Source organism: Hypanus sabinus, chromosome 13 (assembly GCF_030144855.1).
Source record: "Hypanus sabinus isolate sHypSab1 chromosome 13, sHypSab1.hap1, whole genome shotgun sequence".
Lineage (NCBI taxonomy): Eukaryota > Metazoa > Chordata > Chondrichthyes > Myliobatiformes > Dasyatidae > Hypanus > Hypanus sabinus.
In genome coordinates this window covers 14951008-14969690 of record NC_082718.1, presented here as the reverse complement: position 1 = coordinate 14969690, position 18683 = coordinate 14951008, and the positions used below count along the sequence as shown (strand labels likewise).

At 42.0% G+C, this 18683-nt stretch overlaps 2 protein-coding genes across 6 annotated transcripts in view; both read left to right on the top strand.

Annotated features, from left to right (window-relative positions):
* ccdc136b (coiled-coil domain containing 136b) overlaps window positions 1-9559 on the top strand; it is a 165168-nt gene extending 155609 nt beyond the window's left edge. For all 5 annotated transcript variants that reach the window (XM_059987124.1, XM_059987125.1, XM_059987122.1 and 2 more), the window contains 2 exons: window positions 4639-4747; window positions 6191-9559. In XM_059987124.1, the coding sequence (XP_059843107.1) occupies window positions 4639-4743 (105 nt within the window). In that variant the 3' untranslated portion in view covers window positions 4744-4747; window positions 6191-9559. The remainder of the gene's footprint in view (window positions 1-4638; window positions 4748-6190) is intronic.
* Window positions 9560-16345: 6786 nt separating this feature from the next.
* Window positions 16346-18683, top strand: part of flncb (filamin C, gamma b (actin binding protein 280)) — a 63289-nt gene continuing 60951 nt past the window's right edge. The window contains exon 1 of the mRNA XM_059987121.1: window positions 16346-16974. Coding sequence (XP_059843104.1) covers window positions 16638-16974 — 337 coding nt within the window. The 5' untranslated portion in view covers window positions 16346-16637. The remainder of the gene's footprint in view (window positions 16975-18683) is intronic.

Below are 18683 nucleotides of genomic sequence, written 5' to 3'. Positions count from 1 at the left end.
TCTTCATCTCTGTTCAAAAAGTACACCCCTCTATTCTGAGTCTGTGTATTCTGGTCTTAGACACTCCTACCATAGGAAATATCCTCTCCACATCCACTCGATCAAGGCCTTTCATCATTCGATAGTTTCAATTAGGTGACCCTCATTCTTCTGAATTCAAGTGAATACAGGCTCAGGGCCATCAGACACTTTTCATATGATAAGTCAGTTAATCCTCCAATCATTTTCATGAACCTCCTTTGAACCCTCTCCAGTTTCAGCACATCCTTTCTAAGATAAGTGGCCCACACATCTCACAATAATCTGTGAGGCCTCACCAGGTCTTTATAAAGTCTCAACATTACATCCTTGTTTTTGTATTCTAGTCCTCTTGAGATGAAAAATCGCATTTGCCTTCCTCATCACTGACTCTCAAACTGCAAATTAACCTTTTGGGAATCCTGCACTACGACTACTAAATCCCTTTGCACCTCAAGTTTTTGTATTTTCTCTCCATTTAGGAAATAGTCAACCCTTTCATTTCTTCTACCAAAGTGCATGACCATACTCTTCCCAACACTGTATTCCATCTGCCACTTCTTTGCCCATTCACCTAATCTGTCTAAGTCCTTCTGTAGCCTCTCAATTTCCTCAAAACTACCTGCCCCTCCACCTATCTTCATATCATCTGCAAACTTTGCAACAAAGCCATCAATTCCATCATCCAAATCATTAACATATAATGTAAAAAGAATCAGTCCCAACACAGACTGCTGTGAAACACCACTAGTCACCAACAGCCAACCAGAAAAAGCTCCCTTTATTCCCATTTCTTGCCTCCAGCCAAACAGCCACTGCTTTATCCATGCTAGAATCTTTCCTATAATACCATGGACTCGTAGCTTGCTAAGCAGCCTCATGTGTGGCACCTTGTTAAAGGTTTTCTGAAAATCCAAGTACACAACATCAGCTGATTCTCCATTGTCTATCCTGCTTGTTACTTTTCAAAGTATTCCAACAGATTTGTCAGGCAAGATTTTCCCTTGAGGAAACCATGCTGACTACAGTCTATTTTATCATGTGCCTCCAAATACCCTGAGACTTTCATCCTTAGTAACTGATTCCAACATCTTCCCAACCACCGAGGTCAGACTAACAGGCTTATAATTTTCTTTCTTCTACCTCTCTCCCTTCTTGAAGAGTGGATGTCAGAAGTAGCCAGTTCTGGTGAAAGACTACGTACACAACGCTGGAAGAACTCAGCAGGTCAGGCAGCATCCGTGAGAAAAGAGTAGCCAACGTTTCGGGCCGAGACCCTTCATCAGGATCCTGATGAAGGGTCTCGGCCTGAAACGTTGGCTACTCTTTTCTCACGGATGCTGCCTGACCTGCTGAGTTCTTCCAGCGTTGTGTACTTATTCTTTGATCCACAGCATCTGCAGTTGTATTTTTGTGTCTGGTGAAAGATTATCAGCCTATAATGTTTTTTTCTCTTTCTACAGATGCTGCCTGATCTGCTGAGTATTTTCAGCATTTTCTTTTATTTTAGATTTCTAGAAGCTGCAATACTTTGTATGTCACAGTTCTGTAGTTCTTTTGTTCATTGTCTGTTTTCATTCATCTCTATCTACTTAGACCTCATCCAGAATGATCAGCTGTGATTAACAAACCCTCACTACCCTGACTCAACCGGCATCGCCACCAACCAATCTCTCCTTATCCATCCTATCATAGACATTCCCTTTTTTCTGTTCACCTGTCTCTTTTCTCTGCAACTTAGGCATGATTAATTTCAGTCCTTTTCTAGTTTTGATGAAAAGTTATTGATCTAATATGTTTCTTTCTCCATAGATGCTGCTTCATCTGCTGACTATACCAGCAGTTATTATAATTTTTATTACCAAAGTTTAATTTCTGTTGGATGAAATTATTAATCTTTCTATATCTTCCAAATTTTATACTTAATTGACTCATTGCCTTTGACAAAACTGCTTCTAAAGTGTTTCATTTGTTGTAACTGTCTGGCTTGTCTACAGATGTAATCTTCCTAGAACCATCTTCAAAACTAATTTAGAGTTTGGCAAAACTTGACTTTGGATACTTTTTAATACAAGTCCTTACAAGATTAATGTAGATTGTCAACTCCATCTCATAGATGGTTATCTGGTCAGTAATGTGTCTGTGACAAATGACTAGCAAATTGGTATTAAAACAACAATTAATGCTCCATTCCAAATCTGGAGTTGGCTGTCAGTTGTCTCCCAGGCCCGTTTTTACTTGGCCAGATCCAGGGAGTCTGAAAGACCCTTCCTGGATTGTATAAGGGCCCGTGGGAAAAGGGTGGAGTCCTTAATAAAAACAGCTATGAGAGATGGTAAAATAAGAAATGTGAGAGTCTGTGTGGCAGAGACTATTAAAAAGCTGCTCATTAAAAGGATAGACTGAATTGGCAGAGAAGTTCAACTTGGTTAATTGGAAAAGTAATAGTCCACTGGGAATAAGAGAAGACCTTAAGGTCTGATGTTGGAGAATATTTATGTAAGTGTGCATGAGGGATTCCTCTAGTGGGAAATAAAGGAATAGGGACCCTATAGAACAGTATTTGCAAATGTGGTACTTCTATAGAGGAGTATGAGGATAATCCTTATTGAGGATATAAAGGACCATTATGGAACAAGAGATCATGAATGATAGAAGCTTTTGAAAAGGTACAGTAAAGCCAAAATAGAGAAGTATAAAATATGAAGAAGGGAAAGAATGGGAAATAAAGGAATGACTGAGGAGGACACGGGGGTGGGTGTGGGGGTTGTTGATTTAAGGAACTAAATGAGACATACAATTGAAGAAATGAATATGATATATTTTTGAAAATTTGGCTCCCATACCTACAAAAGATAGGATTAAATACATAGGTCCTTTGAAGATAAAATTATAAAGTAATTGGGGAAAGTAAAAATAAATATTAAAATTATTTTGAACTCCATGGAGCATGTGGGGATCCTCCGATATCCAGGCAATCTTTCTCTTCTTTCTTTTTTTCTTTCTTTAGACAAGGGTTAAGGGGGGTAGGGGGAGGGTTAATATTATTTTTCTCTTTCTTGCTATTTTATCATTACATTTATTCTTTGTAATTTTCTAAAAAATTAATCAATAAATAATAATTTAAAAAAGGAACTAAATGAGGGAGATCGATCTAGAGCAGGGGTTCCCAACCTGGTCTACGGACCCTTTGGTTAATGGTAGGGTCCATGGCATAAAAGTGACTGGGAACCCCCGATCTAGAGGTTATAAAAAACTGAATGGGTGTAATAGAAAAGGTTGACTTAAATCTATCATGAAGTGATGGTTGAGTAAGAGGCATGAACAAATCTACTTGGACTATTCCCACACACACACACACACACACACACACACTTGTGAGTAGGAAATATTGGCCAAAGTTTCTGAAATAACTTGAGGTCCATTTAGAAACTGCGATGGGCAGCATGACAGCTTGCTTTAGAGGGATGCTGTAAGTGCTCTTCTTCATCTATGAGTTGATTTGTTTAAAATGATAACCTGTGATATTAGTGTTGAAGAATTCTGTTGTTGCCTTTACTGAATTATGTCTGCTTGTCTTTGCTGGTATGAAATGTCTGTTAAATCTCAGCATGCTTCAATATTTGAAGTGTTAATAATGCTCTTTCCCTGTTCTTTCCCTTTCCCTGATTGTCTCTTACTCTATTTACCTTTACTCACTGTGATCCCTTTTCCTTCTCACTTCCCATCTTTTCTCCTTCACTATAACTTCCCTTTTCTCATTTGCATTATTTTTTGTAATTACTGTTCTCCTTTCCATCCCTTTTATCTGATTTGGCTGCCTTTATTTTACTTCTGTTTTCTTTCACCTTCAAATTTTGTTCATGAATATTCACAAATGTCTCCTTTTCTGATATCTCCATCTTTCTATGTTCTGACTCCCTCTGTTTATTTGCTCCTACCTGCTTTAATCTTTTGATGTCACAATTACATTTTCATGTTCACTGTATTTGTTTGGTTTCCTCCCTGTCCCTCTCCTTCCCCATCCATTTCTTCTCTGACTGTCACCTTGACATCATACTTGTTTTTGTCTCTCCATATGCCTATGTTTTCCTTTCATACATATGTATGTACATTTGTGTATCTATTTGTGCGTGCCTTTGTGCATATGCATCTGGCGCTCTCTGTGTGTCTGTGTACATGTGCACTTCTCCCTGCTTTCTTGTTATGATGCTTCTGTCCGTTTGTGTACCTGCCTTTGAATGCGTACATTGGGATGTTGATATGTATATTTGCATGTGCATCTGCATTTGTGTATGCCTTTGCTTTGCCTTGTGTAACTGTATTTCTGGGTGCCTGACTTTATATCTCTGTATTTTATTGTTTGTCCCCATATGTGTGTGTGTATGTGTATGTGTGTGTGTGTGTGTGTGTGTGTGTGTGTGTTTTTGCTTGCACATCTATATCTGTGTGTGCGCTCTTGCTGATTTCTATTGTGCATTGTGGATGTTTTCTGCACCTTTGGTATGCCCATTTGATTCTTGCTCTTGTTGGTGTCTGTCGCTGGTTTTTCCTGTGCCTCCATCTCTGTTTTGCTTTCTTTCTGTCGTTGTCTTTGTTCTGCCTGTCTCTCTGCCTCAGAATGCCACTTTTCCTGACCCCCCTGTGCTCTCCTTGCCTGTGATAGGACTGGTTGTACTGATGGCTATGCTGTGGTGCTGGTGGGCTGAGACCTCCCGGCATTGACCAGGTACTGTCACATTTTATTATCTTTGTGAGTATATTAGCAAATTTGGGCTTGATGATTACATTTTGGGTTGCAAGGATAGAGAGTGATTAGGTCAGCTCAAAGTTTGGGACTGAGCTCAATACTTTCTTTGCATATTATTCAGATCAATGTAGTTTTACCAGAGCTGGAAATCAATTGGGGTAATTTCAGAATAGGATTTCCATGTGACTCTCCTTCCTTTAATCTAGGACACACAGGAAAATGATTGGGAACAGGAATTCTGGGTGATTCAGCAGGCCAGGCAGCATCTATAGGGAGAAGCGCTGTCTACATTTCGGCCCTTTGTCAGGGTCTTGGCCCGAAACATCGACAGCGCTTCTCCCTATAGATGCTGCCTGGCCTGCTGCGTTCCACCAGCATTTTGTGTGTGTTGCTTGAATTTCCAGCATCTGCAGATTTCCTCGTGTCTGGGTGATTCTCCCTTTTTTTACAGCAGGACTCCGGACAGTAATAAGAAGCAGAAATGTTGGCTGATTAACCTTCCCTCTAACTCTTTCGATTGAGGGCAAAGATTTACAGCAGGAATCCTGCCTGTTTTCCCCTTTAACCTAGGGCTGTGTTCTCCTCAGTTACAGCAGCTTTGGGACAGATGAGATAAATTAAACTAGGACTGTGGTGCGGTAGAAGTTTACTTCTGCCAGGCCCCTTATTCAACTCACTCAGGCTCTTTCATTGCCGTTGTGTAGTGCTCGTGCTGTGTGTATCATGTTGTGACAGCTGTTTGAGATTAAAGTATATCACTGTCTCTCCGTCTGATTTATAACATTGTGAATAAACCTCTCAGAACAGTGCAACTGCCCCTTCCCTGCTTGAAGTACAGCAATGTGCACACAATGATGTTCCCCACAAAGCAGCTTCATTGCTTCAATTCACCTGGTGCAAGTTCCTGATCACCCCTGAGGAGAGGGAATTAGAAAGAAATGCAGATTCTGCAGTTTAGCTGGGGAACTAAACAGGGCATGAGGAGAGGTGGGAGGAGAACCCGATGAGGTGGGGGCAGTATTCCTTGTAAGGGGGGGAGAGGGGCAGAATTTATTCTGATGAATGCCAGAGGAAGGTTAAGAAATGTGTAGTCCCCCTCCCCCAGATCTGCTGGGAGGTTCTAGTGAGTCTTGATGTAGGGTGAGGTCAGCAGGGGTGGGAGAGGGGAATGATGTGGGGTGGGGTTATGTGTTGTTCAAATTTAGCAATATACTGCGGAAGGAACAGAATTGACTAGGAATGCATTATTGAAAAAATAACCAATCACTTTCACAAGGAGAGCCCTGAAAAATAATCTGCACCATATTAACAGACTGTGTGAGGCACGGAGTGAAGGGAGGGAGAGGCAGGCAGCACAGAGACAGTTAGAATTACAGCTGGAATTTATCTGTGACCTTCTGCTGCTTTTTTTTTCCTGTACAGAGTCGAACTGGAGTGTGGATTCCATTAGAGCTGATGGTTATTGCTACAGCTGGTCATTCTTCCATATGTCAGCCTCACTCCTGACTTCTCAACAACCAAAATGTGTTTGTTCCGTTCCCTCCTTCCTCCTCCTCTCTCCTTATCCATACCTCCCCACACCTTCTCACAATCCACACCCTCCACTTCTCTCGGTTGTCCTGTTCCCCAATTCCTTCCTCTTCTACTCTCATCTCCCCAACCCATGCCCCATCTTTTCTTCTACCCTCTTCTCTATTTACCCATACATCTCTTCACTTCTTCCCTTTATTATCACATTGTCCACCTTTCTTTCCTTATTCTCTTCCTTCCTACCTTCTTACTTTCATTCCATTCCCCATCCTTCTATTGGCCTTCCATTCCCTTCTGTCCTTCCATGTTTATTCTGCCTCCTTGGTCCTCACCCCTACTTTTCTTCACCTCTTTTCCTTTCCCTTTTCATTCAACTCTTCCTTGTTCTCTCACCTCTCCCTGATATCATACCTCTGCCCCCTCACATTTTCCCTTCGTTCTTCTCCTTCTCATCACATCTTCCTCTACCCCTTCCACATACCTCTTTCCCAGTTCATTCCCCCAGCTATTGCTCTGTTTCTCTAGCTCTTTCCCATCCCACCTCTTCCAGAGTTCTTCAAAACCCTTCTCCACAAACCCTCTTCACACCTCTTCCTCTATTCATTCCATCTATTGCTTAACCCCCAATTCCTTTTTTCCACACATTATTTGTTGATGACCCTTCACTCCTTTTACCACCTCTTCCCTCTCATTTCTTTCACCCTTACTATTCTTGCCTCCATGACACCTTCCCCAGCTCTCCTATCTGCGCCATTTCTTCCCTTTCAAGTTTTCCTTGGTGCCTAAACCTGAGTATTTGCCTGCTATTTCTCCCAGCGTTCTGCTCTCCTGCTGTTCTGAAAATGCTGCTGTACATACTAGCCCATCTGGAATTTCTGAACCCACATGTGCACTGCACACAGATCTTTATCTGTTTTCTCTAGCAATATTGGATGAAACCTTCTCTAAACCAGAATGAAATGAACAGCTGCTGCCTACGAGGCACTCCGGAGTTGGGTGGAGTCAGGGATCCTGTGCATGAATTAACAGAAATTTAATTATCAGGGTTATTACGGGGCTCTCAGAATGTTCAGATCTTTTGATAAACTCCCATCTATAGGGAGACCCACACTTAAGGACACCACCTTGTATATTGATAACACAGTATTTCCTGGTGGTTTTTCCAATTATTTTGGTTTGTGATCAATGGACTGTCAGTGACCGGTGGGTCATCCTGACTTTCTGAATATCTATCACCATCTGATTCTCAACCAATTGACATTGTGTGATCAATTAGTTGTCCACGATAGACTGTCAAAGATTGACTAAATCTGAGGGAATAACTGATCTTTAGTGAAAGATCAGAGACCAAACTAGTGACCAACTAACTTCCGGTGATTGACTGATACCACTGAGTGACTGACCCTTAGGGAGTATCCAGCCGAGCCGAAGTGTATACCTGGCTTTACTAACTGACCAGCGGACTTTTAGTGAGTTAGCTACCACACAGCTCCGTGAGATAATGACCTTAATGAGTGGCTGATCCTCAGTCAGTGACCTCAGTATTTCATCAACTCTCAGCAAGTATCAGAATCTTTACAATAGACAATAGGTGCAGGGGTAGGCCATTTGGCCCTTCGAGCCAGCTCCGCCATTCAATGTGATCATGGCTGATCATCCACAATCAGTACTCTGTTTCTGCCTTCTCCCCATATCCCTTGACTCCACTATCTTTAAGAGCTCTATCTAACTCTTTCTTGAAAGCATCCAGAGAATTGGCTTCCACTGTCTTCTGAGGCAGAGCATTCCATAGATCCACAACTCTCTGGGTGAAAAAGTTTTTCCTGAACTCCATTCTAAATGGCCTACCCCTTATTCTTAAACTGTGGCCTGATGATTGTCTACAAGCCACTGATTCTCAGTGAAAGGAATTGCCGTCAAAAATTAACCAGCCACAGTGAATGACCATTCCCTCAGCAACTAACTAACTCAGGACACGGACTGGCTGAGTGATTGATTGATGACAGTGAAAGACCAACTCTGAGTGATTACCAACCTCAGAGTAACTCGCTTCAACAGATAACCTCATCAAATGAATAGTCCTCAGCAAGCCACTGATGTTCAGCAATTTGACTGATCCTCACTGACTGAGCAAGTTGCTTACTCTTAATGAGTGGCCCATTCTTGGCAAGCGACAGATCCATCGGTGGGTGACTGACCCTCAGTAAGTGGTCGATTGTCAGTGAGTGAACAACCTTTGGAGTGATTGTCCATGAGTGATCGATCCCCACTGAGTGGTTGCACCCCAGCAACTGCCTGATACTCAGTGAAGTTGTCTACAGTTAGTGAGCAACCCTCAGTCTGTGATAGTGTCTGTGATTGGCTGATGTCAGCAAGTGCCGATTGTCAATGAGTAACTGATTGGCCCTGATTGACAAACTATAAATGAGAGATTGCCCTATTTACTTAAGCCCATTACCCCTACTGGGGCATAGGCCACTGAGAGCAGCTCACCAGAGTCCTGTATCCTGGGTCAGTCTTTCTAGTTGTCTCCAGGTGTAGCCCACTTTCAGAGATCCTTCCTCTCCCAGGGATGAGATCTCTGGAGCTTCTGTTGGTGTTTCTGTACTTCTGGGTTTTTATAGGATGGGTTTGCTAGCCCCATGCCCAGCCCTCCTCCTTTTGCAGCTGGATTGGAGGAATTTCAGTGAGTAACTACCCTCAGTACATAACTGACCCATAGTGAGTGCTTGCTTCTTACTACTACTTTGAGCTTCTTCCACTGCCATTTGATATCTTGAACCTGGTGAATAGTATGGATGGTGATCAGCCGATTACTGGATGTTGGGCTGCCCTTAGGCTCTTTATACTTGGTGGTGCTCATTAGGTAGTGCATTTGACAGTTTGGGCTTGTTGCTGACACTCTGAAGATTGCCATTTTGATCTAGCAGATTTATTCCTGTTAATTCAGATATTGAGAATTACAGATGGAGTTACGGTCTGGTTGGACTCTGCTGCACCATCATCTGCACCAGCTCTATTCTGCTGTAGTTTATGTGAAAATAAAGCCAGTGGTCATATCAATATTAAACCCCTTCTTTAGAAGGGTATGTCCAGTTTATATAATTTTGCTTCTTAATCCAGTTCCTCCATCCCATTTGTCATCCCTTTTGTAACCTTTCAGCGTCTTTTTGGACTTGGTTGACCAAAAATGCTCACAATTTCTCAGTGGGATTGCACAATAAACTGTGAAGAAGCAGGAAAAGATTACTATTTTAGGTCACCATTTAACACATCTAATTTATTTTACTCACAGCACTGAGATCATCTTCTATATATTGTCACTCATGACCCCCAATTTGTGTTTTTTTTTTACGGACATTAGTTTCTTTACAATGAAATGACATTAAAATTTTGTCCCAGTTTGAAGAGTTTTCATCTTCTACTGTGAATGTCATCCACCCAATTTTCAGCTATCCTTAAAATTCCTTTAACTTGTCCACTTCCATAATTATCTATAGGTTCAGACAGTGTACTTGTGATTGTTAGATTTATTTATTGCGATTTATAGTAACTTTTGTGATTTGCACGTCTACTACCACAAAACAACAAATTTCACGACATATGTCACTGATAATAAAAAAAAATCCTTTAACTTATCCACTTCCATAATCATCTGTAGGTTCAAATAGTGTACTGATGATCACTAGATCCAAATTTTCAATTTAAGTATTATTACAACTTAGGTATCAAAATAGAATAATAGCATTATATTCAATAGTATATGGCATATTATTTAAAAATTGCAAACATGCATGCTATATTCAGTAACACATTATGCAATAACATAAGATGTGGTGAAAAGTGCACATGTAAAATAATGTAAATAAACAATTTACCCAGTAACATAATAAGTTATATATACACAGGTGCATTTTGAAAGGAAGCAGTACACAAAACAATGCCAGTTTTCTTGAGGTACATAGAGTGTTTTCATTTTGAGTCGGTCTGTTGTTTACTGACAATTCCAGGAACCTGAGAGTAGGTTTGGATTCTGGGATACATGGTTGCAGTGCCCCAGAAATCCTCTTTCTTCTGCTCAGATTGTAGCAGTCAAGAGATATCATGGAACTGGTGATCTGCCTGATCCAGTATCATACATAGTACTTGAATATACAGGTTGCAATGGCCGTAGTTTTCCGATAATGTTCAGATCGAGCATCATCTCCCACGGAAAGAGGAATACACCTGAAGCAGCAAGATGAATCCTACCAGAACAATGAAAGACAAGGTTGAAAGTGAAGGAATAGTGCTACCATCAACCAACAGTTTCGCTGGCAGCATATTGTGGTTTTTCATAGTCAATCATTTCTCTCCTCAACTACACTGCTCTGTAATGAGATTAGTATATATATGCAGACTCCTGCCCCAGCATCAGGAACATTTGACATACCCCACCCTCTAGGTAACTCTTCAAACAATACAGTTGACTTGCCCCTAACCACATACAGTCATTGGGAAGGGGTCCTTAACACCATTTGGTACCAACTGAAATCATCTATTCCTGCAAGCACTTGTGCTTCTGGTTTCCTTTTCCTTTCTGTTAAGTTCTGTGAATCAATCCAGTATAGCTAAGTGTAATTATCTTAAAAAACAGAATTATGTTTTCAAGAGACCCCTATCATGAAGTTGGCTTTACCAGCATAGGCAGAATGTTCCCATGTAGTTCTTTGTGAACAGTTAACTTTCTGTACAGGTGCTCAATTGGCCAATTCATATAGAGTTGGGGCTTGCAGTTACTGTAGAAGATTGTTCCATGGGGAAGGTTAGATTTGTTATTATTCAGATGGACAGCACTCTACTCCTTTTGCTAGTACCCAATTTGGGTGAACTGATCCCAAACCAACAGTATTATGAAGTTCACTTCCATCTTTGCATTTTGGTCAGCATCTTTACCAGTCAAATTCGTAAATGATGGTGATGGAAATAACTCTCCACCGCTAATTGTTACTTTCATGAGCACCTCATCTATTTCAAAATGCAAGAAACACCTTAAATTCCCTAGTGATTCAGTGGTCATTTGTGTTCTGGAATTATTCATCTTTCAAGAGTTTGTCAGGTGAGTAGAATTCATGAGCTCAACATCTTAAGTATCCTCATGGTTCAGCCTGTTTCTCTAGCGAGGTCTGCTCTCTGCTCAGTTTGGCTGAGGCTTATGGACAGAGAGGTGAGACTGAGGGAAAGTTAAGTAATAGGAATAGTTTGGGATCAATACAGGATAAATGAAAGAGTGGAATATGACAATTAGTTTGGATTGATATGGAATTATGAGGAAAGTTGGAACAATTCAGGATAAAGAATGATGGTGGGAGAGTGAGTACTGAGTTGAATTGAGTTCTGGTCATGTCATTATTGGAAGGATATGGAAACTTTAGAGAGGGTGCAGAGGAGATTTACCAGAATGCTGTCTGGATTAGAAAGCTTGGCTTACGAGGAAAGGTTGATCAAGTTGAGAGTTTTCTTTTTAGAGTGAAGGAGGATGACAGGTGACTTGAAAGAGGTCTGTGAGATGATTAGAGGCATAGATACAGTGAACAGCCAGCACCTTTGTCATAGGGTGGAAATGGCTAATAGGAGAGGTCATAATTTTAAGGTGATTGGAGAAATGTTTTGAGGGAATGTCTGAGGTAGAATTTTTTTTACACAGTGAGTGTAAGTGCATGGTAGAGGCAGATACATTAGGGAGATTTAAGACTTGGACAGGCACACGGATGAAAGAAAAATGAAGGTCTGTAGGAGGGAAGGGTTAGATTAATCCTGGAGTAGATTAAAAGGTCAGCATAACATTGTTGGCTGAAGGGCCTGTATTGTGCTGTACTGTACGTTCTATGAGAGGATGAAACAATGGGATGAGCTTGGAATTCATTTGGGAGTTTGGTGAGAGAATGAAGTAGCTGGATCAGTTGGGGATGGATGAGCAGGAAACCTGTATTAATAAAGGAATTTGGGGAAAAAGTAGGATAATGTGATTAGTTGGAGATTAACGCAAGACATTGGAAAAGGGCAGGTCAGGTAGTTTGGGATTGATAAAAGGACAGTAGTGAGAGTGTGAGACAATAGATTAATTTTAGATTGATAAAGGAAATGACAGAATGATCAGGTTAAATTTCTAGTTAGATGATTGCTCCATTCTGCTGTGAATTTCAGGATTTTTGGGTCTGTGTTTTGTCTTTACCATGTTTTTGGTTCTAGAATGGCACAGTGCAGTTACCCCACAGAAATAGAGTGGAGAAAGTCAGTTAGTGCCTACTAGCTACCTACATTTTGGAAGTATTAAATTTTTGGAAATTTATAAATATAGTTCTTAAAGTCTATTTAATATTACACCCAGTGTGTGAGCTCAGATATTTACATATGTTTGATTTGATATAGTGTTTTTAGTGTGGTAGAATATCCCAAACTATTTATGCTTCTGGAACATTTCTGAATAAATATTTGATTACAAGCTGCATGAGCAAGAAAGTGTGCAGAAGATTGGTCAAATAAACTGTTTTTAAAGACTGAGTTTAGCAATAAGTCTTTCAGGCCCTGGAAAGTAAATATCCACCACAACTGTCCTGATTTTGTCCCACCCTAATTCACTAATTTTGTAGGACTATTCACACTATCTACAAGGATGTTGCCTGAATTGGGGAGCATGCCTCATGAGAATGGGTTAAGTGAACTCGGCCTTTTCTCCTTGGAGCGACGGAGGATGAGAGGTGACCTGATAGAGGTGTATAAGATGATGAGAGGCACTGATCGTGTGGATTGTCAGAGGCTTTTTCCCAGGGCTGAAATGGCTAACATGAGAAGACACAGTTTTAAGGTGCTTGGAAATAGGTATAGAGGAGATGTCAGGGTTATGTTTTTTATGCAGAGAGTGGTGAGTACGTGGAATGGGCTGCCAGAAATGGTGGTGGAGGCAGATACAATAGGGTCTTTTAAGAGACTCCTGGATAAGTACATGGAGCTTGGAAAAATAGAGGGCTATGGGTAACCCGAGGTAATTTCTAAAGTAAGTACATGTTCAGCACAGCATTGTGGGCCGAAAGGCCTGTATTGAGCTGTAGGTTTTCTATGTTTCTATCATCTTAGGGGAAAAGGTAAGTGAGCAGTAGGGATCAGTATTAATAATATAGCAAAGAAAGCTAGGACTGCATGATTAGAATTGGAGGAATGCATACATTTAGGAGGGGGAGTCAGGTTTGGACAATTTCTAGATAATTGATCTTCATTCTATGCCCTCTGATCACTGACTTACCCAGCTGCCATTTGTCTCGTGGGTTATAAATGTTGTAGAGCTATTCCTGCAGATAATTTGATTGGTATTGAATTTAAGTAAGAAATAATTATTCTTTGTAAAATAATGTAAAGTGAGTTATTGGAAAGAAGAACCCTGTTTTTGAGGAGCCTTCTTTCTCTTTATATTGCACAACTTTGTGACATTATCATTGACCTATTTACTCATTTATTGACATATGCCTGGTTAGCTGCTCTGGGAGTAGATCAAACTAAGGGAGGAATGATGAGGTTAACTGTGTCCCGCACCAGTTTGCTTTCCTATCACCTTTGTTTTCACTTTCTTTTTTTAAAATCTTTAATCTGAGCACCAAGTTCCAGATGCTTTGGGCCAGAAAAATGCTTTAAGTTGCACAAATTTCCCTTCATTAGCTCTCAGTTGCCATGAAGATCACCGTGAACTACTGTTAAGCAACAGGTTGCATTGGTTAGAAGGCAACAGCACGATCTGCACTTGAAACCTAGTTTTAGGATCTCTCCCAGACAGAGATGTAGCTCTAGGGTGTCTTACACTTTTGCAAAACAGATAGGTTCCTTGGGAATCTAGGGTGCCAGTCCCCACTTCTGTCCAGAGATGGAGACCTGAGCAGTAATTACTCCTCCCTTAGGCCCGGGGGATACTTACACCACATTAGCCAGAAATGGGGACCCAGCAGATTCCACTGTCCCATCCCCTGGACATTGAAGAATTCACTCAGATTTCTTGACAGTCTAGCTCTTTAGAAGATGTGGGTCACATTATGTCAAAGGACCTCAGTAATGGGTCTAGCAGAAAACTGCCCCTGAAAAATCTCTTTATGACTTATAGAATCCGAACCATTCCTGAGATGAGATGAGTTACAGGAGAGATGTGATCTTTGAACTCCTGCCCGAACTAGAGATGGACTCTCATTGAGTTCTGCACATCTCTTCAAGGGATCACAGAGTCCATTGGAAACATGCCCACACCCAAAGATCAGAATCAGCAGACCTGGGATTCCCCTGGGATGGGGCTGATCAAGTCATACTGCTCACATCCCTGAGATTAGATTGCAATGATACTTTTATCTCAAAAGGTTGATTTTTGCTTCCCAAAGTGTGACTCTTAGCTTGTGCCCCCTGTCCTGAACCACTCACAGCCACGGGATGCCAGGGCACCCTAATTTTCAGCGATGGTATTGGACAGTTTGCATTTATCTACCAGAGGTGGGCGTACAAATGTTATGGCCCCTTAGCAATGTCTCATTGCCTGTTGTACTTTGTTATCAGATAATATGGCACTGTTCATTTGTTGCTGGAGCTGTGCTAAGTGGAATGTATTTTGCTTATCAATGTTTTAATATTAAATATATTTGAAATTGATAAAATTGTTCATTCTTCTGTATAGTGAAGAGCATTGAGGATGCATCTAATAAAGGAAAAAAATCACATTGATAATAACAGAATAGTGATCCCAATATTAATAGTAGTTTCACCCTGAAAGAACAGGTTAGATAGGGTATTAGGTGATAGAGAGAAGTTAGAACAGGTGAGAATGTGAAATCAGTATCTGCTCTGGGATCTTAGTCCAAAGAGAAAGATTTACTGGCTTGGAAATGGAGGGTTGGTTGGGTCTGACACAGGAAATATGAGTCAGATCCCGATTGGGGATCAGAGGGGCAACAGAGATGATCAGAGAACCCAGCATTAGTCCATGAGGAATGTCTCACACAGCTCATCTAACTAATTCAGAAGTTGATAGCTTGTGAGGCACCTTTAAGTTATGGAGGAAAACAGATTTAATTACTTTAATAAAGTGGAAGGCAGTGTTGCTAGAGCTTTCGATAGTGAGTTGTTACATTGCTGAGTGATGATGCCTAGCCCCTGGCAGTGATGCCTTGTGCTAAATGCGATCAATGAGGATATGCGTACAGCTATTCTTGTAGGGGGGGTAGAAATAAATGAGTAAAAATTAACCCCAAGATGCTCAGAAATAGCAACTGAGCTCAGTAAATTTGTGGCTCCTCTTTGGCCTCCTCTGCCCTTACTTCCTGTTGCAGGAATCCAACCACATCTGGGGAATGGGGAAAAGGAAAGGGGTGTGGGGGAGGGTTTGGATGATGTAAAATATGTTTTGGAGAAATTTCAATGGGACAGAAGCTCAGGTTAATCTCTCACTCTAAGAATGAATGGGTGGATATGGGGGCAGATTTACCTGAATCTGGAGAGGCAACACACTGAATGCAAAGGGGATGAGGGGCAGATTTGCTGTTTCCCTGGAGAGAGGTAATCCACTGTATTCAAAGGAGGGAATAACCAACTCCCTTCCATGGCGAGTTTATCCACTAAATACACTGTAATCCTTTCCTTTGGGGAGTGAACCTATTGAATGAGAGGGCTAGGTTAATAAATTGGTGGAGAGTTAGCAGTTGAAAGAGGAATTGGGGCAATTTAACTCAAAACTAGGCTTAACCCATTGAATACCGTATAAGTGCAGGCTAACTAACCTACCTCTCCTTGAAAGTTAACCCATTGAATACTCTGAGTGGCGACTTCTGCCAATGGAGAGTTGATTAACTCATAGAATAAAGTGGGATGTACTAGGATAGCCTCCTTCCCTGGTAAACTCATCCACTGCACACACTGGGAGTCCTGATTAACCCATTCCTTCCTCGAACACTTATTGTGCTAAAAATAAGGCCGGAGTGAGCAGCTCTGCCCAATGAGCGGGGCGGCTATGATTAGCCCCGCTGGCGGGAGGGGCGGGTCGCCGCGGGCCGGGAGCAGTTAATTCGGTGCGGGGTTTATATATGGGCATAGCCTCGGGATTCCTGGCGATCCTGGGCTCTGACGTGAACTCGGAGCAGCCGTCGCTTATTAAAAAGTGCGGCTGGGCTGGGAGCGCTATCATTCGGCGAGAGAGAGCCGAGGAGAGTAGCCTTCGGGCGGTGTGGGCAGCGCCGAGAAGAGGTAAACGCGGGCGCCTCCACTGACGGCAGCGGATTCGAGTACTCTTCGCAAAGTTTGGGCAAAGTTTTAGAGACCGGTTCCCACCACTGCGATGGATCAACACGGACTAACCACCAACGGTCAGGACGACTCCGAGATGCCAGCAACCGAGAAGGACCTGGCGGAGGACGCGCCTTGGAAGAAGATCCAGCAGAACACGTTCACCCGCTGGTGTAATGAGCACCTCAAATGTGTGAACAAGCGGATCGGTGACTTGCAGAAAGACCTCAGCGACGGTCTGAGGCTGATCGCCCTCCTTGAGGTCCTGAGCCAGAAGAAGATGTACAGAAAGTACCACTCGCGGCCCAACTTCCGTCAGATGAAGCTGGAGAACGTGTCGGTGGCCCTGGAGTTCCTGGACCGAGAGAGGATTAAACTAGTCTCTATCGGTAGGAACACGTCTGCTCTGGCGCGTGGCTTCCCAAACCCCCTCCCACCCTCATCCCCTCTAATGGCGCGTTGGCCAATCCAGGTGTCAAATCCAAGACCACCCCGCACGCATCCGTCATCAAATTTGGCGTGTAACTTTTACGGTGGGCTGCTCGGTCCAGAGGCATAATGGTCCTTTGGAGCAGGCATTGGAAGTGATGAATAAGAGAAACAGAGTGATTATAATTATAGCGAATTATTGTAATGGGATGGAGTCTAGAATGATGGGGGAGGTGGAGGGAAATTGGTTAAGACGTTGGCGGAGGATTGGGTATATACTGTGTATCCTATGGACAAGAGAAGGGAAATGAGATAAACTGGTTCTATCAAATAGAAGGGCAGATTGGCTGCCTTGGCACTGGATCATTATACGAATTATGTAATATTAACTTGGGACAGATTTATATCTGTACAGAATCTTGTGTCTCAGCAATAGCCAGCACTACTTGAGTTAAAAGAAGTTACTTAGCATGAGAGTGAACACACCAACCAACTTTACCCATTGGGTGAGTCAGAAGGTTGTTGGCTTAGGGGGATATTGTGAAGCTGTGGGTGTTGTTAGATCCCTTGTCTCTTTTGGAAGCTTGTTCTGATATGGTAGGAAGATATTCAGCCCATGGGTTCCATGTCAGCTCTCAAAGGAGCAATACCACCCTTTCTTCTTGTAGCCATATAGAACATATATTCTGGTATCCCTGTAAACCTTCCTACTATTTGCCAGCACTAAGGGGCTGGTTAACTGACCGGTATGTCTTCGGGATGTTGGGGGAAGGGTGGCATTTGGAGCACCTGGAGGAAATGCTTGTGGTCATGGGTTGATTGTGAAGATCTCCACACAGGTAGCACCTGAGGCTGGGATTGAGATCTGGACTCTGGAGCCCTGAGGCTGTCATAGTAGAGCAAGAGTAGTGGAGTCCTCTTCATTGTACTGGGCTATATTTTTACCTCAGTCATCTGCATTAGTGACTATGGTCACGATTTTTCTTGGAATTTTTTTTACACAAATTACTTGCTTTCATTCCTGCTTTACAGTCCAATCACTTTTGAACTGTGGTCACAGTAAATTGGCTGAGACCTTGTAAAGATGTGGCAGGGCCAGTGGTTGATTTTTTTTTGGATAGACGAATCTTGCTGAAAAAGGAACCTTGTTAATGTCATTGAGAACTAACTTCACCACCACAGGATCTTCAAGACTTAGTGAGTGAGGCTGACATGGATCCTGGTGCCTTGTGGTTCAGTTGGGGCAGATGGATGACTGATTCTCCAAAGTTGTGGGTTCATATTTAAATTTCACAAAAATCTAACTGATGTGTCAGTCCAGTCCAATTCTATCATAGCTGCTTTTTCTCTGGTGAAGCACTGAACAGGGATTCTACCCACACCAACTTAAACCTCCTGTGGGGCTATTTAAAGGAGAAGAAATACCTTTCAATGAACAGCTGTAAAATAATCTTTTTTTTTTGGCCTTTTGCTATAGGACCATGTCATCTTTCTAAAACTGAGTACTCTTTGTATTTACTCGGGCTGTAGAAAAGCCTTGGGGTAACCTGAGGCTAGAAATGATATATTAGAAATGTAATCTTACTTTTAATCAGGGTCCCGGTCTGCTTGCATCTTTGATATTCCGACTGAAAAAAGGCTGAACTCCCCATTCTCCTGATCACTGTCT